Below are 19,124 nucleotides of genomic sequence, written 5' to 3' on the forward strand. Positions count from 1 at the left end.
TCCCCTTCATCTGTTATTACACCGATTAGCCACCAGAACAATGCTCCAGCCAGCAATGTTGACTGAAAGGGGAAAAAAGTCATCTGATCTGGGAGCTCCGAGGTGGACTAAATTCTAAACAGGTTTGGTTTGATTTGATTCCAGTCTATTTTGTTGGAGCTTTGCGTTGTCACCCCTACAGGAAGGTTAAGCTGCTGAAGCCGGTAGTCTTCCTGCTGCGAGTCTTCATTTTGGACACATGATGAGTGGGGATGCATCAATACAGTCCAATACTTTCCACACAGTCTCATAAAACTACTCCGATACACCACATCCGGTACTGCTTTCCAAAACGTAGCCCCTCAACACAAGAAATTTGATAAAACATCTAAAGAACCAATGCAGGGTTCAAGTAGTTTGCTAATGGTTATCCTCCTTCCTTAGATGGACCATCATTATGTCCTCAAGCTATTGGTCACGAGCAGCACAAATAAAATACGGAAGTTTGAGTGCATAGCTGGACCCCACAGGACATGTCACATGATTCACTTGCACTTAGCCAAAGACTTTATTCTTTCTTAATCTACAGTGCCAAAAATTTGACGATAAAATTACACATTAACAGGGATAATATGTAGCAATGGCTGAAATGCACAAGGTACTTTGTTTACATCTTATTTCTTTTTTTTTCTGCCCAGAGAAGTGCCCGTCTCTGGTAGCAGCAGTGTTTCTTTTCTGCAGTCTGGTGTTAGTGTGATTCTCTTAATTATGCTGTTGTTATTTGTGATATTGTTTTCTTAACTTAGCTCTCCCAGTATAACTAGCCAGCTAACATTATTTCAAGCTTCAGAGGTGGAACACAACTAAGCCATGGACAGGTGGTGCAAAGATGAAGACCCTTTAAAACCCGGTATTAGGATGGATATCGGATGTTTGACCTACCCACTGCCAGAGAGACAGCAGGAAGTAGTGAAACCTACAGCAGCGAGCTGGTGAGCAAGTCAGCTTTTCTGCTATGGGACAACCAGCCCACAACCCCACCACAACAATGTCATCGTCCATCAGCAATGTTTCACTGTGGACATTGTTGTATGCCAATTTGGCAGACATCGCCCAACCCCCCCGGTGCTCATATCAGACAATACAATCAGACAACACGTTTGATCCAGTGTAACACTTGAACTTGAACACATGAACTAATGTCAGCTGATCTGCTGAACACAATGCTGCAGATCAGAGTGGTAGATGCAGATTAATGTAACCTTTCATGTTGTTCTGTGGAAACTAATCTCAGTCACAATGTCAGGTCATGCGATGCAAAGCCACACACATACACACACGCAGCCTTTGTTGCAGCCTTCTACGACTCAAGCATACAGTATACAGCTAATAGAACTGTGTAACAGGAGACCGTTGGCCGAAATAACTGATTCAGCCAAGTCTAAACTCAGCCCTTATCTCAAAGGTTGTACCTGGGTCAACACACTCAGCCACGATACTGTTAGCTTTGTCAAAAAGCTGACAGAAAGAGAAGCAAGTCACACTGACAATGTGACTCAAGTCATTCTGCAGCTGATTAGTCACAGTAAAAGCATATTCTAATCAAAAAGGGATTGGCCTTGTGACTTTGCTGGGGGCTCTATCCCAGATCAGTTTAGCCAATAAGATGGAGGGCATTTCCTCTAATAATTAACCTTTAAGAAATCCTGTGAAACATTAGCTGTTCAAACTGGTACATAGCTGCCAGATCAAACCTGATCAAACAATAGACTGGGTTTGCTGTTCCAAGTGCCAAAGATAAATCAACCAATGTTTTTTGATCTCATGACAGTGCATTTATTCACCGTCTAATGAATATGTTGTATTAGGTCACACTAACAAACCTAGAAAAAGATCACAAAATGCCAATCTCATAATCAGCTAATATCAGTGAAGTCACCTAATATACGATTCATACTGCTTTTTAAAGTCAGTACTGGTGTATTTAGGGCAGCAGTAGATAATTACTGCAAGTCATAGCAATTCGGCACTTCTGCCAGACACAAACTGTTTTTAAGTAGGGGAGACTGGGGGCAACTGACCCTTCACGAAACCCCACCCTCCTCAGTTACAAAATTGTGAGTAATTGTTGAAACATGAAGTCTTTGATTCCACAGAGAAGCAAACAAAAGCAGCTTCTCATTTCTAGCTGACGACTGTGAGTTTTGTTGTCTAAAATTATGACTAGCTAGCAGATTTCATAAGTGTAACTAGCTAAAGTAAGCTAGGAATCTGACCTATGCAGATATTTACGTTGGGTAGTTGCTGACACGGAGTACTGAGTACATGAGTACTTAATAATGCCATTATGGTTCTTACAATGACTTTAAAAACATAATTTGTTTTCTTCAGACACCTTTGACTTCAAAAAACTGGGACAGACATTTTTCACTATTTTCTAACATTTTATAGACACTGCAGCCCTAAATTAAATATAACAATTATCTTTGGTCTTTTGTTATTTGATAACTGCTAATACATAAAACAATTTGTACAGGGGCAAGTAAAAAAATAACTTTGGGCAAGTACATTTCTGACACACTTGAAAAAAAAACAAAAAAACGTTTCTGTCAGTTGTCCCCAACCACAGCTAGAATCTTTCTAGTTTGTGGAGGCAATTATAATGGTCTGACTTATTGCATCAAATTTAATATTCTTGTCCTTGCATTATTAATTAGAGCACATATCAGTCCCTTCAGAAAGTTGTGATGTTGTGATCACAACAATTAAAGCAAATTCATACAAATCAGATTAATTCCATACAACCATGCAATTTTGTCCAATTACAGCAACTTTTCCACAAATTTGACCAATCACCATAGCTTCCTGTGAATACTATCAATCATAGGAGTCACACAGGCAAAAGTCGTACATGCACATCTCATGAACCAGCTCAAGGTTTACGACTCGTGTTTTTTTTTTTTTTTAATATTTAAATTTGTCACAGATACTGTGAAGAACACATGGTTTGTCATTGTTATTGATATTTATCAATGCACTTTTGTATTGCATGATTTTGTGCTTGCTGTTTTGACTGAGTTAATACTGTGCCTTTTTGGTAGGATTACTTATAACACAGAAGAGCGTGGTTTTATTCTCCCTGGAAACAGCTGCAATTTATTTTTAATGAATTGTACAAAAAAAGGCAACTTTTTTGCAATTTCATTTCAAAAAGCGACTACAAATGTTGCAACATGCATCACAATTCTTTAGAAAAACTCCCATGAAAATCAGGTAGAGTTGCAATGATTAATTGATTATTTCATTAATTGCCAACTATTTTGATAATCAATTAGAGTAATTTTTAAAGAAAACATAACAAAATTCTCGATTCCAGCCTCTTAAATGTGAACATTTTCTGGTTTCTTTACTCTCTGACAGTAAACTGGCTTGTGGACAAACAAGACATTTGAGGACTTTGGGAAACACTGATCAACAACAACAATCATTATTTTATTACATTTATGGACCAAACAACTATTGATAAAATAATCCACCAATTACTTGACTATGGAAATAAACAGTTGTAGCCCTAAAATCAGGCATTATAGGCTGAAACAATCCCTAAAAAAAAGTCTATAAAATCCTTGAGGGACTGACATATAAATGCTTCCTATCAAACAATGACTGATGTATTTCAAGTAATCTGCAAGTTATGAAGCAAATTACAAAAAATGTTACAATTGCCCCTGGTCTCCCCTACCTTTGCAAGACAAGAGGGGTAACTTAGTGAAGTAGGCTAAAAGAGAGGGTTTATATCATTTGCTCAATTTTTAAATGGAAGATATGATTTTGTCCTTTTGTAGTAAACAAATGCAGTTAAGAAATAAATCCTGTTTGCTCTTGGAACCCAATCAAAGTACAGATACAGTAGACTGACAGACTGTGTCAGTGTCAGTCAGTCAGTGAGCTGCTCTGTCAAGTAAACCACAACAACACAGCTCATAAATCTGCCTACTTTGCTGGAAAGATATGCATTTACCCTAAATAGCGAGACAAATGTATATCATTTTATATCTGGCACTGCCATGTTCTGTCCACAAACCACTTAAATATAAAAAGGAAAATAAAATTAAGGTGACAGTTACCAATTTCTTTTATCAACTTTATGGCAAAGTGAATGGCGCACGTGAATACCTTGTTTTCTGGTACTACACGTTAGCAGCAGTTGGTCTTACCTTCCCAGCTCTTTCCCGGGGATGATGGTGTAGTGGTCGGTGAAAGGCTCCTTGTTGACGGTGGTTTGGATTTCGGACAGAAGTCCGCTGACGCTGCGGCCCGGGCTCGGTTCGGCAGCCGCCGGACTGTGCTGCTGGAGGCGGCTCCGGCTTCTCGTGTCCCCACCGGCGCGTGGACATTCGGGGATCATGGCGTCGTTTATTCGGTGCGGTTGGTCAGCAAAAGTCCGGAGGAAAACTTTAACAAACAGTTTACACTGATATTAAACAACAAAGCTGACTAAACGCTGGGCGACAACTTCAAAAAACATTCGTGCGACAGAGAAATATCACTGTGCGGCAGCGTGAGAGTTAAAGGCATCCGTACGGTTTAATAGTCTGTCAAATAACGCGACTGACAAGCTCATTTTGAAGTTCTCCAGTCTGAGCGTGGCTTTCCGTTTGTGAGCGGTCCTGAACTTGCTCCGCACTGACGGACCGAGCGGCTGCTGCGCTTTCAGTAACCATGGGAGCTTGTGTTGATTGACAGGTGGACAGGCCAATTAGATGGAGCGGTAGTGGGCGTGGTGCTTTATGCCGCTTTCATAAAGTCATTTCTAGAAGGGAACCCCAGACCTGCGAAAGAACTCGCGAGAGTGATCAATTTAAGGGAAAACACACACACACACACACACACACACACACACACACACACACACACACACACACACACACACACACACACACAAATATGATCTTTCATTTACCCCAACCAAGTTTTCCGTCCTCAAACCTATCCATATTTTAACCAAAGTAAAACATAATTAATTTGTTCAAGGTACACAATAACGAAACAATGCACACAAATCTCAGTTAGAGTTTCGCAAATAAAGGGTTTCCTTGTAGACAGACCCTTTCATAGCGAGTGGAAAACGGAAAGAACTGTTCCGACTTCAAAATTATGAGCCTCCAAAATGTCCAGTATTAAATAAACAGATTATTAATTATTAAGTGGTCACTCATTCCTAAGAATAAAACAAAACCGTGTTCTGAGGCTGGTTTTATATAATTAGTGATTTAATTTTTCAAATTTTTTTTAAATATTGACATTCTTTTAATTTCACAGCATAGCGGTAGCAAGTTTAGAATTTTAAAAAAATTAAATCAAACCAAAATATTTTATAAATTACATATATTTATATAAATCAGTAAAAATATATATTTTCACCAAAGAATGGAATAAGTGTGTTGCCATTAATAATAATAATAATAATAATAATAATAACAATGGATAAACTGCAATGAACCAAATGTTTATTATTAATTAAAGAAATTATTTTTTATGGGAGTTCCATATATTAAAGACTTTTAAATTTATTTTTTAAATAGGTTCTTATTTCATCATTTTCTAATTATTTTATTTTCATTTTTTTTCTCTCCATAGCAAATATATTAAATCATGGGTGACATGTCCATGAGATCACTCATAGGTTTCTGAGGAGTCATCAGCAGTTTTTAATTCCTTTACTCTGAAATACCATTCAAAATTATCTACAAAACAACTTCAACATCAATTTTGACTTCATGGAACTTTAAAGTAGCAATATATAGCAGCTGCACCTGCAAAAATTAGTACTGCAGTGAATAACATACTGACAAAAGTACATTTAAAAGTGCATATTTACTGCTATTGGTCAGATTAAAGGCAGAATAGCAGGATACACAAGTAATAAACCTAACAACAAACAGAAAGCATTATATTTGGTTAAATAATTTCACCACATTTAATACTGACGTAATCCAAATTAATGATATTAATCTCGTCCTCCTAACAGGTTGATCAGATCAGATCAAATGGTAAGACAAGTAGGGATGCACTGATACCACTTTGTTCAGACCAAGTACAAGTACAAGTACTTACATTTGGGTACTTGCTGATACCGAGTACCACTACAAGTACTTAATAATGCCATTGCAGTTTTACAATAACTTTAAAAACATGTTTTATTTTCATTAGATGTTCACTTTCTAAATCTAACAAATCATTGTTGCTGTTTCCTGCTACAAGTGTAACCATAGTTACTGCACACATTTTAGGTTATTTGTAGTAATTTACTTTACTGATTTTGTGTTTTTGTGTTCTTATTAAGCTGTAGTTTACTGTGTACATGATATATTTCTGTATAATAATTTCACAACATTATTATGGACTTGCAGAATGAAGTTTACTATTATAAATGGTGTTATATATGATAATTATTTCATTATCACTTACAGCACTTTAACTAGTATTTTAATGACACATTTACATGTGGAGTATTTAAGTTTCTTCCTCATGTCCCTTTTGTTTAAGAGCTTATTAGTTCCTACCTGTCATTGTTTAGGGGGGACAGGTATGAGTGTGGTACCATGTGTGCAACAGTTTTGTTGACCCTGCTGTGAACCCCTGGGTGTACTTGGGTGTGCTGTCAGGCTGTTTTGGTGAAGATTATGCAAAGAGAAGTTGTAGCACTTTATTACCAAGAAAAGCGGCTACTCATCATGATGTGGTATCAGGTGTGGGGTATCAGAGTAGTTTTATGAGTATGAGTATGAGTACATGAGGACACTATCGGACTGATACCTGATGCTGGTATCGGTATCAGCACACCCCTAAAGAAAAGTCTCAAGACATTGATGACTGTATACGGTGATGCTCTTGCCAGCAAGAGGTCAGCCACACACACCCAGTTCAGACAATGTCTATGTGCACATGAATGTGGCTCCAACCTAAGGATCTACAGTGAAGACTCAGGCATGTTCAATTTGGCATGTTGGGGCTGCAGGAGACTTGGATTAGACCAGGCGAGCAGTTCGGAGGCATTTTATGTTTCTATTCTGTTGTTTTTTAATGTTTGAGTTTTGTGGACTAAAAAACTAAACCTGACCTTTAGTCAGCACAAGGGTGAGTAGATAATGACCGAATTTTCATTTTGGGTGAACTATACCTTTAACTGTTTAACTTAATATGTTTTTATGTTGTATTTCATTTAGTGTTAAACAGGGCACCTTTATTGTTTAAGTAAAATATGCTTAATAACATGATCAATGTAATTTTTATCAATCATAATTGAAGACATCATCAATCATAATTAGAACTACTAAAATACACTATAAGTTATGGTGCCCAGGTGAAGGCACGGTACACATGCACAAACACATTATCAGGATGGTACCACCTCAGCTTCATTTTGAGTGAGGATAAACCCTGATTGAGTTTGACTACCCTGCTTAAAGTGGACTCTGTCTGTCACATTATTGCATAACATTTATTAACTGTCTTTATTATATAATTCTTCTTTATTTGTTTCCAATTTGGTTGTGGGAAAATAGTTGCAAAAATATATTTTTTGTCCTGGTTCTTGTTATAAAAAGTAAAACCACTGAGGATCTGTAAAGGAATCATCACTGATCCAGTTGATCTTAAGCAATGATACCGATCCCTGTAACCTGTGTTCCCTGCAGATGTCGAGCAGCTGTTAGCGATTGAAGAAGAGATTTCCTCCGAGTTGAGCTCCAGTCTGGACCAGGAGGACCAGGAGAAGCTCTGGACCAATCAGGAGGGAGAGCAGCTTCAAAGGCTGGAGCAGGTTGACAGTACTAATTTTCCATTTATTCCTGTTCCTGTGAAGAAAGAAGATTGTGAAGAGGAACCTCAGGACTATAGAGGGTCAGAACCAACCAGGAGCATAGATCCACATGGAATATACAACCAGATATAGATTCTTGTGAGACTGAAATCAGGACACCTGAATCAGCTTTAAACACTCTGAAAACTGATGAAGTCTGTGGAAGGGATACAAGATGTAATCCTGGCAAGAAATCTTTCAGCTGTTCAGAAGGTGGTACCAGATTTGGCAGCAAGAACATTCGGTGAGGACACATGAGAGTCCATACAAGAGGAAAACCATTTAGTTGTGATGTTTGTGGGAAAAGATTTGCACAAGAGGAACATGTCAAGAAACACATGAGAGTTCATACAGGAGAGAAACCATTTGGTTGTGATGTTTGTGGGAAAAGATTTGTACACCAGGGAGATGTCAAGAGACACATGAGAGTTCATATAGGAGAGAGACCATTTGGTTGTGATGTTTGTGGGAAAAGATTTAGATGTCAGGAAGATACCAAGAGACACATGAGAATCCATACAAGAGAGAAACTGTAAAATTGGAGTGTTTGTTGCAAAAGATTTACTTGTTGGTCAAATTGCAGAAGGCAGAAGTGTGTTACTGAGAGCAGCAGCACTAAGTGAAACTGCTGGTTGAGCTGAACTGTTCAGCAGTAATAGCTCATAACTGCATATTTACATGGATAGTTAAATGTATTGTTGATAGTTCCATGACTAGTTAAAATGTGCAGTTGAAGTTTATATGATAGTATAACATAACACAGTAGCTGGATTATTTTAGTTGTCTTTCATTATTTAATCCTTTCTTATTTTCTCTCATATTTGCACCTTTAAATTTTGTAAATGAGGTCAATTAAATGCTCTGTCTTTGTTACAATTGGGGTATTTTTATTGTGAAATCAATTAATTTTTTAAATATTTTTTTGATTTTCTTTTTTAAAAAAATCACAATACATTGTCCTTACATGTTTAAAGGCTGCATTACAGTACAGTCACTGGTTCCTGAACTGGGAGGCATGCCCCTTAGCAGGGTTGCGACTGAGAGGTTGCAGCACGGCGAGGCTAAATGTAATCAAATGATGTATTCTGCAGTGCATGCTAGGAAAGCATGGAGAAGTTTGTAACAGGACTGCCAGGTAAACGTAAAGCAGTCAATGAATCTACACCAAATGTCACAATTGCCAAAGTAAAGACAAGAAAATATGACAAGGCACATCTTGCCCTTGTCTTCACCAGTACAGCGGTGGGTAATGAAGAGAGACCACAGTATGTTGTGTTCACTAAAACAGCATCTGTGCCTGTAAATGCTCAACTCGCCTCCTACAACGTAGCCTACAGAGTTGCTTGGTGAATTAATACTTCCTTCTGCTTTTATATATTTTCCCTTTCTAATTAATATCAAATTTTAAGACATGTATTTTCATCAAACTTTGTGCATCATTATAAAAAAAATGATATAAACAATTCTAAACAACACAAAGGAAAATTTAGATTGCAGCCTAGATGTCAATTGCCATGCATGCAAATATGATAGATGGCTGATGACTGCAGCAGTTTCACTCAGAACTGGATCAGTTTCCAAAATTATATTGTCCCCCACACAATATCCATGAATTCAACTGTAATATGAATTTATTTGTATAATGTAGTTCAAAATACACATCTGGCAAGCTGTTTGGTAAGGACACAATAAATGCTCACTTTCTTCACTTGGAAACTGCTGTTTCCATAGAAACTAATTGTTTGGCTTTGAAAAAAACTTACTTACTATGGGATTTGGTCAGTGTTGCAGTAAAGACATAAGAGGGACATGCATACATGCACTTTAATTTGAAATTATGTAAAAAAAAAAATGTGTGTGTATATACATACGTGTGTAAATAATTTTATTTATTTATAATTTATTTAATAATGATATAATAATTTATAAATTATTTATTAATTTTAATTTTATATATTTTATCTTATCTGTTTTATTTCCTTAATTATTGCAGCTGTCTTCATTATACTAATTGTACTTTGGCAACACCTGTCAAACTAATAATGCCTACTGAACTGAACTGTTAGTTCTGTTCCCTGGTCTCTGGAAGCTGGACACAGGTATTGTCGCAAATCACTCGAATAATAACTTGTAGGTGAGTAATGTCAGTAGAAACATTATGAAATGCAGATGTGAACGGCGCAACAGCTGCTAGCATAGACAGCAATGCACTTCTTCTTCTTTTCTGTTTTATGGCGGGTGGCAACCAGCTTTTAGGTGCATTACTGCCACCTACTATGTTGGAGTGTGGACCAGAGGTAGAAGGGAAAAAAAACTATTCTTTTAATCAGATTCGTTTCTTTCATAAAACGGATTAAACCCCCTAAGTCAAAGGAAAAAATATTTTTTAAGTTTAGCTCTCCTATACCCTGTTTCATTACTTCCCTCACAGTCCTGAAGGATGTTTGTTAATTAAATAAAGTGTTTTATTGAGTTTTGTATGTCCCACCCTCAACTGTGTTATAACATTTTCTTCTCTAGTGCTTCTTTTCACTATCCTCGATGAACCCACTTCTTGTTGTATTGAATAAAGATGCCTTCCTGTTTTTCCTGTATCCCAGGTATGCTGCCATTCTTTAATGATATTTCTTTTGACTATTGCTTTTGCCTCTGATTTACTGAGTTTGATGTCCATAATTTCTTAATTTACTAGAGCCTTTTTGCTAATGTGTCAACAAATTCATTTCCTTTTATCCCCCTATGAGCTGGGATCCACATAAATTTCAGCACAATATTCATATTCTGGAGGCAGCAACGCTTGCAATTCACTGTGCATCTTGAATTAGCCGCTGTGAGCGGATGGCGTTTGTTTATTTCCGGGAAAATGGTCACGTGATAGGGGCGTGACGAATCAGGACGCGAACGTGAGTGCCTGCGTCATGGTTTTCAAAGCTCTGTGTTTCCGCCCGGGCTGCTACTGCTGTTGCTGCTGCTGGCTAACACGAACCACAGAGTGTTGTGAGAAGTTTGAAAAGCCACGTCCAGGCAAATGGCGGACCACACTTATTATTTAGCAGAAGAAAAAGCAAGAGAACGCGAAACGTCGCCGTCAAGGAAGAGAAAACTGGAGGAAATCAAACGAAAACGCGACAGACGACGACAGAAAACCAGAGTAAACATTGGAGTGGCCTTTCAGAGATGGAGGTCGCTGATGAGGGACAAATGTCTCCAGAATGACGCTGGAGTTGCCTGTTTTCTCCTCGACAGGTTAGTCAGCTTGACTTTATCAAGCTAAGGGACACTTAAAAAAAAATCCTCATTCGGTTATACACACAATTATGCGCCAAATCTCTGATACACCTTTTTCACAGCAGCCATATTGACTCTAAATAGCAGAGTAAACACAAGTGTCATCAATGATATTAATTAAGGCTCCATTCGGTTTGAGTCGTTGTCTTAAGAAAAGGGACGTCCACATTCTCTCACTTCTGCTCCTTAAATGTCACTATTTTCTGGTTTCTTTACTCCTTTCTGACAATAAATCTTTGACTTACAGACAAAACAAGACATTTGATGACATCATCTTGGGCTCTGGGAAACACTGATCATAATTTTTCATAAATATATTAAGTTTACTCTTGTAAATGACTAAAGGAATCAGGAAATAGTCACATTAGAGAAGCTGAAATCAGAAAATTTATCATTTTTATCAGAAAATGACTCAAAATAATTACATGAGTATCAAAATAGTAGGTGATTAGTTTAATAATTGATTGATGGTTGCAGCTCTTCAAGTAGTCAAACTGCACATTTTCTAATTAAAGTATTTAATCAAAATCTGCCAAAATAATCACGGTAGTTTTTTTTTTACAATATTGTGCAGCCCTAATATTGATATGAACTATTAGGGTAAATCAAATTATACTAATTTAAGTCCCAACATGTATAAAAACAACACCCTGACTCTGTTTGACCTGAATAGAATAGAATCAGCATCATTTGTAACACCTGTGTTTACACTACTATTTCATTGAAGATGGCTGCTGTGAAAAACATCTGTTGCAAATAATTAAATCAAAACTCAGTGCAGTGTCTATTGAAAGCGACAAATATAGTTGATGTGCTTCATTTGTTAACAAAAGGTGCAATGCAATAAGTTTTAATTGCTTTTCTTCTGTTGTTTCTGCAGCTATGAAAAAGGTCTCAAGACACTGAATGCCATGAAGAGAAAAAATGTCACAGCTCCATCAGGGACTAGTGATGCTGCGTCTAATGGGACGGACAGGCAAGTCATCGTATTGAAATAATCATGCTGTCCTTCACATTAGGAAAGGACAGTTACCAGTTTCAGGATTTTTATTTTCGTTTCTTTTTCTTTAATGTTTTTATTTCCACAGTTTACATGACAGGAGCATTAAGGAGGACATGAGGGAAGATACTTTCAATGACCCACTGAACAGTGTGTAAGTAGTACTTCCTAAGGATATTTATTACTATGACGGCTTCTTTTTGTTGAAGTTCTTGTTTCTGAATATGTCCTCCTTTACAGAATTGATTGGGCAGATGAAGATTCTTTTGACCAAAAAGACGATGGAGAGGAGGACGGCAGCTCTGAGGAGTATATTCCATCAATTTGTATGAGGTGTGTTATCAGCCTGTCTCTATTGTTGTGTGGTGTCAGTTTTCTTTCTTTTTTTTTTTTTTTAACAGATTTTCACACAAATCTTCTCACTGTGCCTCAACAGGATGGGCGGAGCGTTAAAGAGAGTTCCATCTATTGGTGAACTTCCAGTTGTTGGAGTAGAAGAGACTGTGCATGACCAGCCTGCACACGAAGAGCCTCCTGTTGAGCCTCCTGTTGAGCCTCCTGCCTGTGTTCAGGCCCCTGGTTTCCTCTCTGAAGAAGACATCATAGGTGCTAAGACTTCAATAGTATATGAGGACTGCTTGGGACAACTGGCTACATTTCTGATTCTGCCTGTGGACAGATGTACCAGCATTCTGAGCATGGATGTTCTATGCAGCTGTGTCGCCCCCTTTGAGGTCAGGGTCACTTCCAAGGGCACAGCAATGAGTGTGGAATGGGTAGGTCCTGACAGTCAGGGATTATCTTAACTTTCTGGTCATCCTAAAAGACATTTACATGGCAGATGCAGTGATTCATTCTCTAACTTTCAGATTTGTCTCAATGGACACGTCGTGTGGAAGTGGAATTCCCAGCCCGTCATGCAGTCTGGGATGCAAGCTGGAGATTTTCTGTTGTCCGCCAACATTTTGTTGTCTGGCAGCAGCTATGCAAAGGTCGCCCTCTTGTTCAAATTTATGAACATGGGGATGGTGAGCCAAAAGACCTTCTCCTCCATTCAGGACCGTTACTGTGTGGACACAGTGAAGGACTTCTGGGAGGAAAGGAGGATTGAGGCTCTCTGTCGCCTTCAAGGGAAAGATGTTGTGGTCATAGGTATGTAACCCCGCAGAAGAATCCCAAAAGCCCCCTAACTATGGCATCTAAAAGTATTAGAAATTAGTTTTAATCTAAATTTCAACTATTGTCATTAACACTTTTGTGCACTTTTAGGATATTGAGTTTTAATTGGCCCAGGCATGCTCGGGCATTTATTACAAAAATTCCATAACTAATTCCACAAACCAGTGTCAGTTACCCCATTGAACAGGTGCAACAAAACTATCTGCTCCACATAATTGGCCTCTTTGAGTTGGGGCCAACTCAACAATAAGGTTATGTGTCTTTTTTTTTTTACAATATTGGTGCTAAAATGGTACCAGTGACTGAACAGATACTTTTTACAAAACAAAGGAAACAAAATGAAATTAAAAACATTCTACATACTCCAGCCACAAACTTCAGCAGTGCTTTTGTATAAATAAGATCATATTTGCTAAACTGAGAAAATGCTGCTGGCAGCTTCATCACTGCTGTCATCAGGCTTTTCATATCTGGTGTTTTATTTCCATGTGTCCCATCACCAGGGTCAGGGACGGCCACACTGCTGGCTGATATGCTGGGCATGTGGTCACACAAGCAGTTGAGCAATGTATTTCTTTGCCTCATGTCACGTCATGTGTTGCAGTGTGATTGTATGTAAGCAGCTAATTCACATTTTAATTTTTTTTTTACTTTTTTCAGCAGGTGGCAGAAATGACTTGCCCCATCACTGTGCACAGTACTGCAGCTACTCTGCCATGGAGAATGACACCAAGGAGATCATTCATGTTTCCACCATAGACAAGCAGGAGACATCCGGCAACTCTGTCGTCATGGAGAAGGAGGGTTTTATTGAGACTGTAGACACGTTGACATCAGTCATAAAGCTGGTGGAGATCTGCACTGATGCTCACGGCCAGATCGAAGCCCTCACGAGTAGGTACTCATCTGATAGAATGTCTGAATACATGTGTTGAAAGGGGGATTGAAATATTCTAATAATACCAAATGGATGTCCACTTCACAGACCCAGACACAGGAAGATACAAGTCCTGTGGAATTCATCACAGTGTGGACATGTGGCATGGTGCCAAGAACCTGGCCAAGAAAATCACTGCTGTAAGTTGAAGAAGTCGCTCATGTTATTATCTATGTATTCATCATAAAGTGACTATAGTCTTCCATCAGGAATTTAACTATGTGCCACTGATGGCTAAGAGTGTGTAAGTTTTTATTCTGACCAAAGACAACACCCAAGCTCGTGCTTTTTATCAACAGCTGCTTTGGTGCGTTACAGAAGTAAATAGCACTGGATATGGAACCTGAGTAGCCACGTTTTGAGGGCTGGTACTCGACAGATCATTTAGAAAACACATATACATGTCAGAGCACATGCTTTCTCTGATAACTAGGTCAAAGGCTGCTCAAACTGTTTATTAAGTTTCTTACAAAGTGTGTGACAACAGTCCCACAGTAATAAGCCCAGAATCATTACTGTAAAAGAGTCCTTCTCTTCCCGTCCTTACCAGTGACAGTAAATTAAGATGGATGACATGTTTCCACTTCCTCTCACTGTGCAATAATGAAGCTAAAATATCCCGGATACAAACACTGCCATGTACTGACGTCATCTGAAGTCAGTCTGTGCAGCAGTGATCAGGGTTGGAGCTGCAGTGATCCAGTTCCTGCCCACACAGACAGCTGATTAAATCATGAGCAGAGCTCAACTGTCAGTCATAGCATGAAACCCTGTTTTTATATGACCAGATTACTAATTAAAATCAAACTGATGAGAAAAATGAACACTTGAACTACCTAAAATGACAGAAACCATCTTTGGGAAAAATTGATTTGTTGCATACAGTGATTAACATTTCGTGGCAGGATTTATGACTTACATTGTTATGTGTGTTTTGTTTTGTGTCTCTCCTCAAGGCAGCAAAGAAAGAAGGACAGTCCATTCTCCTCAGCTGGCTCAAAGACATTGTGGATCATTTTTGGTGGTGTTGTAAGACGGCTGACACAACTGAGCAGTTTCTTGTGAGCACAAAATCTATATATATATTACTTAATTATTATCTTGGGGATTACGATGAAACCATATTTTGAGGTTTTTTTTGTTTTTTTCTCTTCAATTATGCTGAAAAATATATCTTAAAAGATCAAACTCTTGGCTATTAAACCTTGTAACAGGCCAACTTCCTGTGTGATTACATTTTTTATTAAATGTAGGCTCAAACAGATGGAAAATCTAACAACATTAAATGCCTATTGGAGTTGAAAGAATATTACATTTCACAGCATAGTTGAAGTGAGCAGCTATTTTATTTTTTAAAGTGTCTCAGAGTCTCGTAATGCTAATCAAAATACAAAATACAATAATTAAACCATAATTCTTATTTAGCTTTGATTTAGAAGGACTACAGAGTTGACGTGTTATGGTTGAGACACATCTATTAGGTGTATTATTTAATGAAAGTTTACTAATCCTTGAGCAGTATTCCTGGCTTTTTAGAGATCGGGGTCCTTAGGGTATAGCTGACTTTTTTTATGCCTGATTAAATCATATTTTTGTAAAAATCTGACAGAAGTGATGTACATCTGGGGTACAACTTTAAAGGGACAACATTTTCATTAAAAATCTGATTTTAATAGAACATTTTTATACGTTGTAAAGTTGTGAATTCTTGTCTGGGATAAGGGTGCTTTGTGGCACAGAGCAAGCTTAGAAATTAAAAAGGCAAACCAAAACTTTTCACAAATTACATATGTTTCATACATGCCCATGCTTTTAGAGAATACATTTTTAGCAAAAAAAATAAAAAATTGGAGTTGGAGTGTATATATGAAAGCTTTTTTGGTAGGAGATGATTTCATCCAATTCTCAAGAATGTGTGTTATTTTCTCTCCTCTCTTGGTAAATGAATTCTCATGTGAAGGATATTTTTATAGTACTGCTTTGTTTTCACAGGCAGAGTGGGTTGGCATTATTCACCATGTGTGTGACATTCACACATGGACTACAGGATGCTGCCAACATGGACACCTGGAAGAGCCACCTGGAAAGGAGTGGATCCTGAGAGACTCTGAGAGCCACAAAGCTTTAACAGACATAGTTCTCAATCAGTGTTGGCAAAGGGACGTTCATAAATATCTGCGCTGCAGGTGAAGTCTGGCTACATGTTTCACACACATGTACATCATATGACCGTTTGTGCTTCCTTTTCAAAAATCTATATATTTTGTGTACAATCAGATCGACTGTAGACCTAGAGACATTCCACAATCATGTTTTGATGTACGCCAGCAAGCACCACGTGTTCAGTCGTCCAGTTTATGAGGCCAGAGTTCTGCTCGCTGCTCTGGACTACAACTTCCACCACAACCGGCCAACGATGAAAACAGCAGAGGGAAAAGAGATGTATGTTAAACACTTAAAATATTCACTCACTGTCCGATCAAATAAATAACAGACTGTTTGAAATTTGTCTAATCACAGTTTCAGAAGACTGTACAAGAAAAACATCAGAAGATACGGCATCTACGCCCTGAAAGATGAAAAAAGCTACAAATACATCCCTGAGTTGCAAGCAAGGATCATAGAGAGGACAATCCCGAGCGGCGTGGGGAGGCCACAAAGGATAAACCGCCGACTGGATGCCTCCAGAGGGCTCCGGTTTGTTCCGCTCACACCTGCACCAGCCCCGTCAGAACGGATACAGACACCAGTCAGGGAACGCATAAGTAAGTTACACTCAGTCGCCTGCCTTTATCGTAGCATATTGAAGAGATAAAACAGGAAAAAGATTTGACAAGTTGTTTGATTTTTGTTAGACTTCAGATCAGAGTTTGTAGGCTGTCCAGCCTTTACCCAACAAACACAATAAAACAATAACATGAGTTTCAATAATGTCAAAATATAACTGCATGATGCTGTTTCTACCATTTATATTATCATTCAGTAGTAGTGCACAGATTTTTCCAAGGATTTTTCAATAACACATCAAACTACAGATCGTGAAGCGCAGAGCTACTATGAAAAAAAAGATAAAAATAGGACATGCACATCCCCGAGGCCCACTGGGTTGGGTGCTGGATCACCTGTATACAATTTTTTATTTAGCGTGACAATTTTGAGCTACAATGCTCTTCCTCAGACTGGTGTGTGCAGATCGCTTTTCTCATTTTCACTACTATGGAAATAAACCTCAATTTCTTCTGTTTGGTGGGTTCCCACTCAATCCTTTCTTTCTCTCTTAAAACTGTGGCTCTAGTAGCTCCTCCCCCTTAAGACCTCCACAATGTTACCAGGTGGTCAGCAGGAGGGTCAGAAAGGTTCAGATGTAGAGAGTGAAGATGGATGATTTAATATTCTACAGATATGACTGAACCAAATCTGACTGACATCACTATGACAACACAAAGAACACCTCTGTAAATGTTCATTTATTGTTTTCTAGTAAAGTTCATCAAGAAACTTCACAAATTTTCTAGAGCATCTTGCCTGAAGGTTAAGTGGTTTGACAATCTGTCAAATTAGATATGAGTATAGCAGAAATTTATCAGCGAATATATATTTTTCAATATAAACCAATATAGCTGTTATTGGCCAGTAATTTATTGGCCCTGACATTTATTGTCCGTCGCTAACTAAATCCTACACGTCCTAAAATGAAATTTCCCCTAACAATCTTGGATGAAGATTGGACATCTTTGCCTGTAGTCAATATTATTTAGATTTATTTGGGTGAAGAGTGTTTTTCAGTGATTTTCTAAATTAAGGTTAGGGCCTGAAGGAACAGTAGGAAGAAGAAATCAGCCCACTGACCTCAAGTACTGCTACCAGTGATGTCATTGTCACTGTAGAGTTAAGATCTGTCCATAATGTGTGTGTGTGTGTGTGTGTGTGTGTGTGTGTGTGTGTGTGTGTGTTTTCCCTGCAGTTGTACAGCAAGTTCTTGTGATCAAAACAGACGACCCAGAGAGCCTGAACATTAAAGAGGAGCAGGAGGAGAGACTCTGGACCAATCAGGAGAGAGAGCAGCCCCTACAGCTGGGGCAGGCTGACAATAACATGCTGACATCTGCTGCTGCCCATGTGAAGAGCGAGGATGAAGAAGAACCTCTGGACCGTGGAGGATTAGAAGCAGCCATGAACTTAGATCCACATGGTGATGTAAAGCCAGATCCAGATTTCTCTGTGACTGAAGTCAGTGATGATGACTGGCAGGAACCTTTTTCACCTTCTGAACCCGAGACTGACGACGGTGACAGTTGGACGATATGACAGTAAATACCCTGCAACATCAGAAATGTGTCCACTGGCACTGATTTGCCAACAGTTTCCACCGTAGGTGGGATTCTGGCACGATCCTGAATCCAGCTGCCTTGCAAGGTAGTGTGATTTGGGCAGCAGTACTGCTCACTGCTCGCTGTGACAGTTAATGGCGTTAATGGACCTGTAAGCTGGATTACCAACAGCCTCAGAAGAAAAGTGCAACCAGAAAACATGGAGGAGGAGAGTGACGAAGGCATCCAAGAAAGCCTGGTATTTTGTTGCACCTATTAACCTTAAAACCTGGAACACTTGAAATAATTGTTCTCACTTTGGAATCTTAAAGCTTCCAGTTTGAAAGAAAGTTGTTTTTTCAGTTTGCTACAGATGAAACAAGCCTGTTTACATTTTTCCAGCCAAAGGTACAACGAGTAGTACATTAGTCAGTTAAAAGAAACAGGAGGAGACTTTTTTTTTTTCTTTAATTTGTGCCATTATATTTTGTGGTTATTGCTGTGGACACACTATTACCTTTTTCCACAGGTGTGTCCAAAATCAAGAAAATATGAATGTTCCTCGTA

The 19,124-nt window shown here is 38.5% G+C and overlaps 2 protein-coding genes across 3 annotated transcripts in view; one reads left to right on the plus strand and one right to left on the minus strand.

Moving 5' to 3' along the window:
- The window catches only part of stk17a (serine/threonine kinase 17a), a 45,491-nt gene extending 40,814 nt beyond the window's left edge, over positions 1–4,677 (minus strand). The window contains exon 1 of the mRNA XM_084747619.1: positions 4,197–4,677. Within this exon, the coding sequence (XP_084603745.1) occupies positions 4,197–4,387 (191 nt within the window). The 5' untranslated portion in view covers positions 4,388–4,677. The remainder of the gene's footprint in view (positions 1–4,196) is intronic.
- Positions 4,678–10,768: 6,091 nt separating this feature from the next.
- Positions 10,769–18,690, plus strand: LOC146307215 (uncharacterized). Of its 2 annotated transcripts, XM_084747697.1 has the most exons (11): positions 10,769–11,089; positions 12,012–12,464; positions 12,568–12,907; positions 13,001–13,283; positions 13,974–14,204; positions 14,296–14,387; positions 15,204–15,308; positions 16,240–16,433; positions 16,525–16,689; positions 16,768–17,012; positions 18,212–18,690. In XM_084747697.1, the coding sequence occupies exons 2-11, from the start codon at positions 12,460–12,462 to the stop codon at positions 18,553–18,555; spliced, it is 2,004 nt and encodes a 667-aa protein (XP_084603823.1). In that variant the 5' UTR covers positions 10,769–11,089; positions 12,012–12,459; the 3' UTR covers positions 18,556–18,690. The 2 variants fall into 2 exon arrangements, with proteins under 2 accessions (XP_084603823.1, XP_084603822.1); XM_084747696.1 differs by lacking the exon at positions 10,769–11,089 and having other exon boundaries at positions 12,353–12,464; positions 13,971–14,204.
- The last annotated feature ends 434 nt before the right edge of the window (positions 18,691–19,124 follow it).

The sequence above is a fragment of the Lutjanus erythropterus genome, chromosome 21, assembly GCF_056507025.1.
Source record: "Lutjanus erythropterus isolate fLutEry1 chromosome 21, fLutEry1.hap2, whole genome shotgun sequence".
Lineage (NCBI taxonomy): Eukaryota > Metazoa > Chordata > Actinopteri > Lutjaniformes > Lutjanidae > Lutjanus > Lutjanus erythropterus.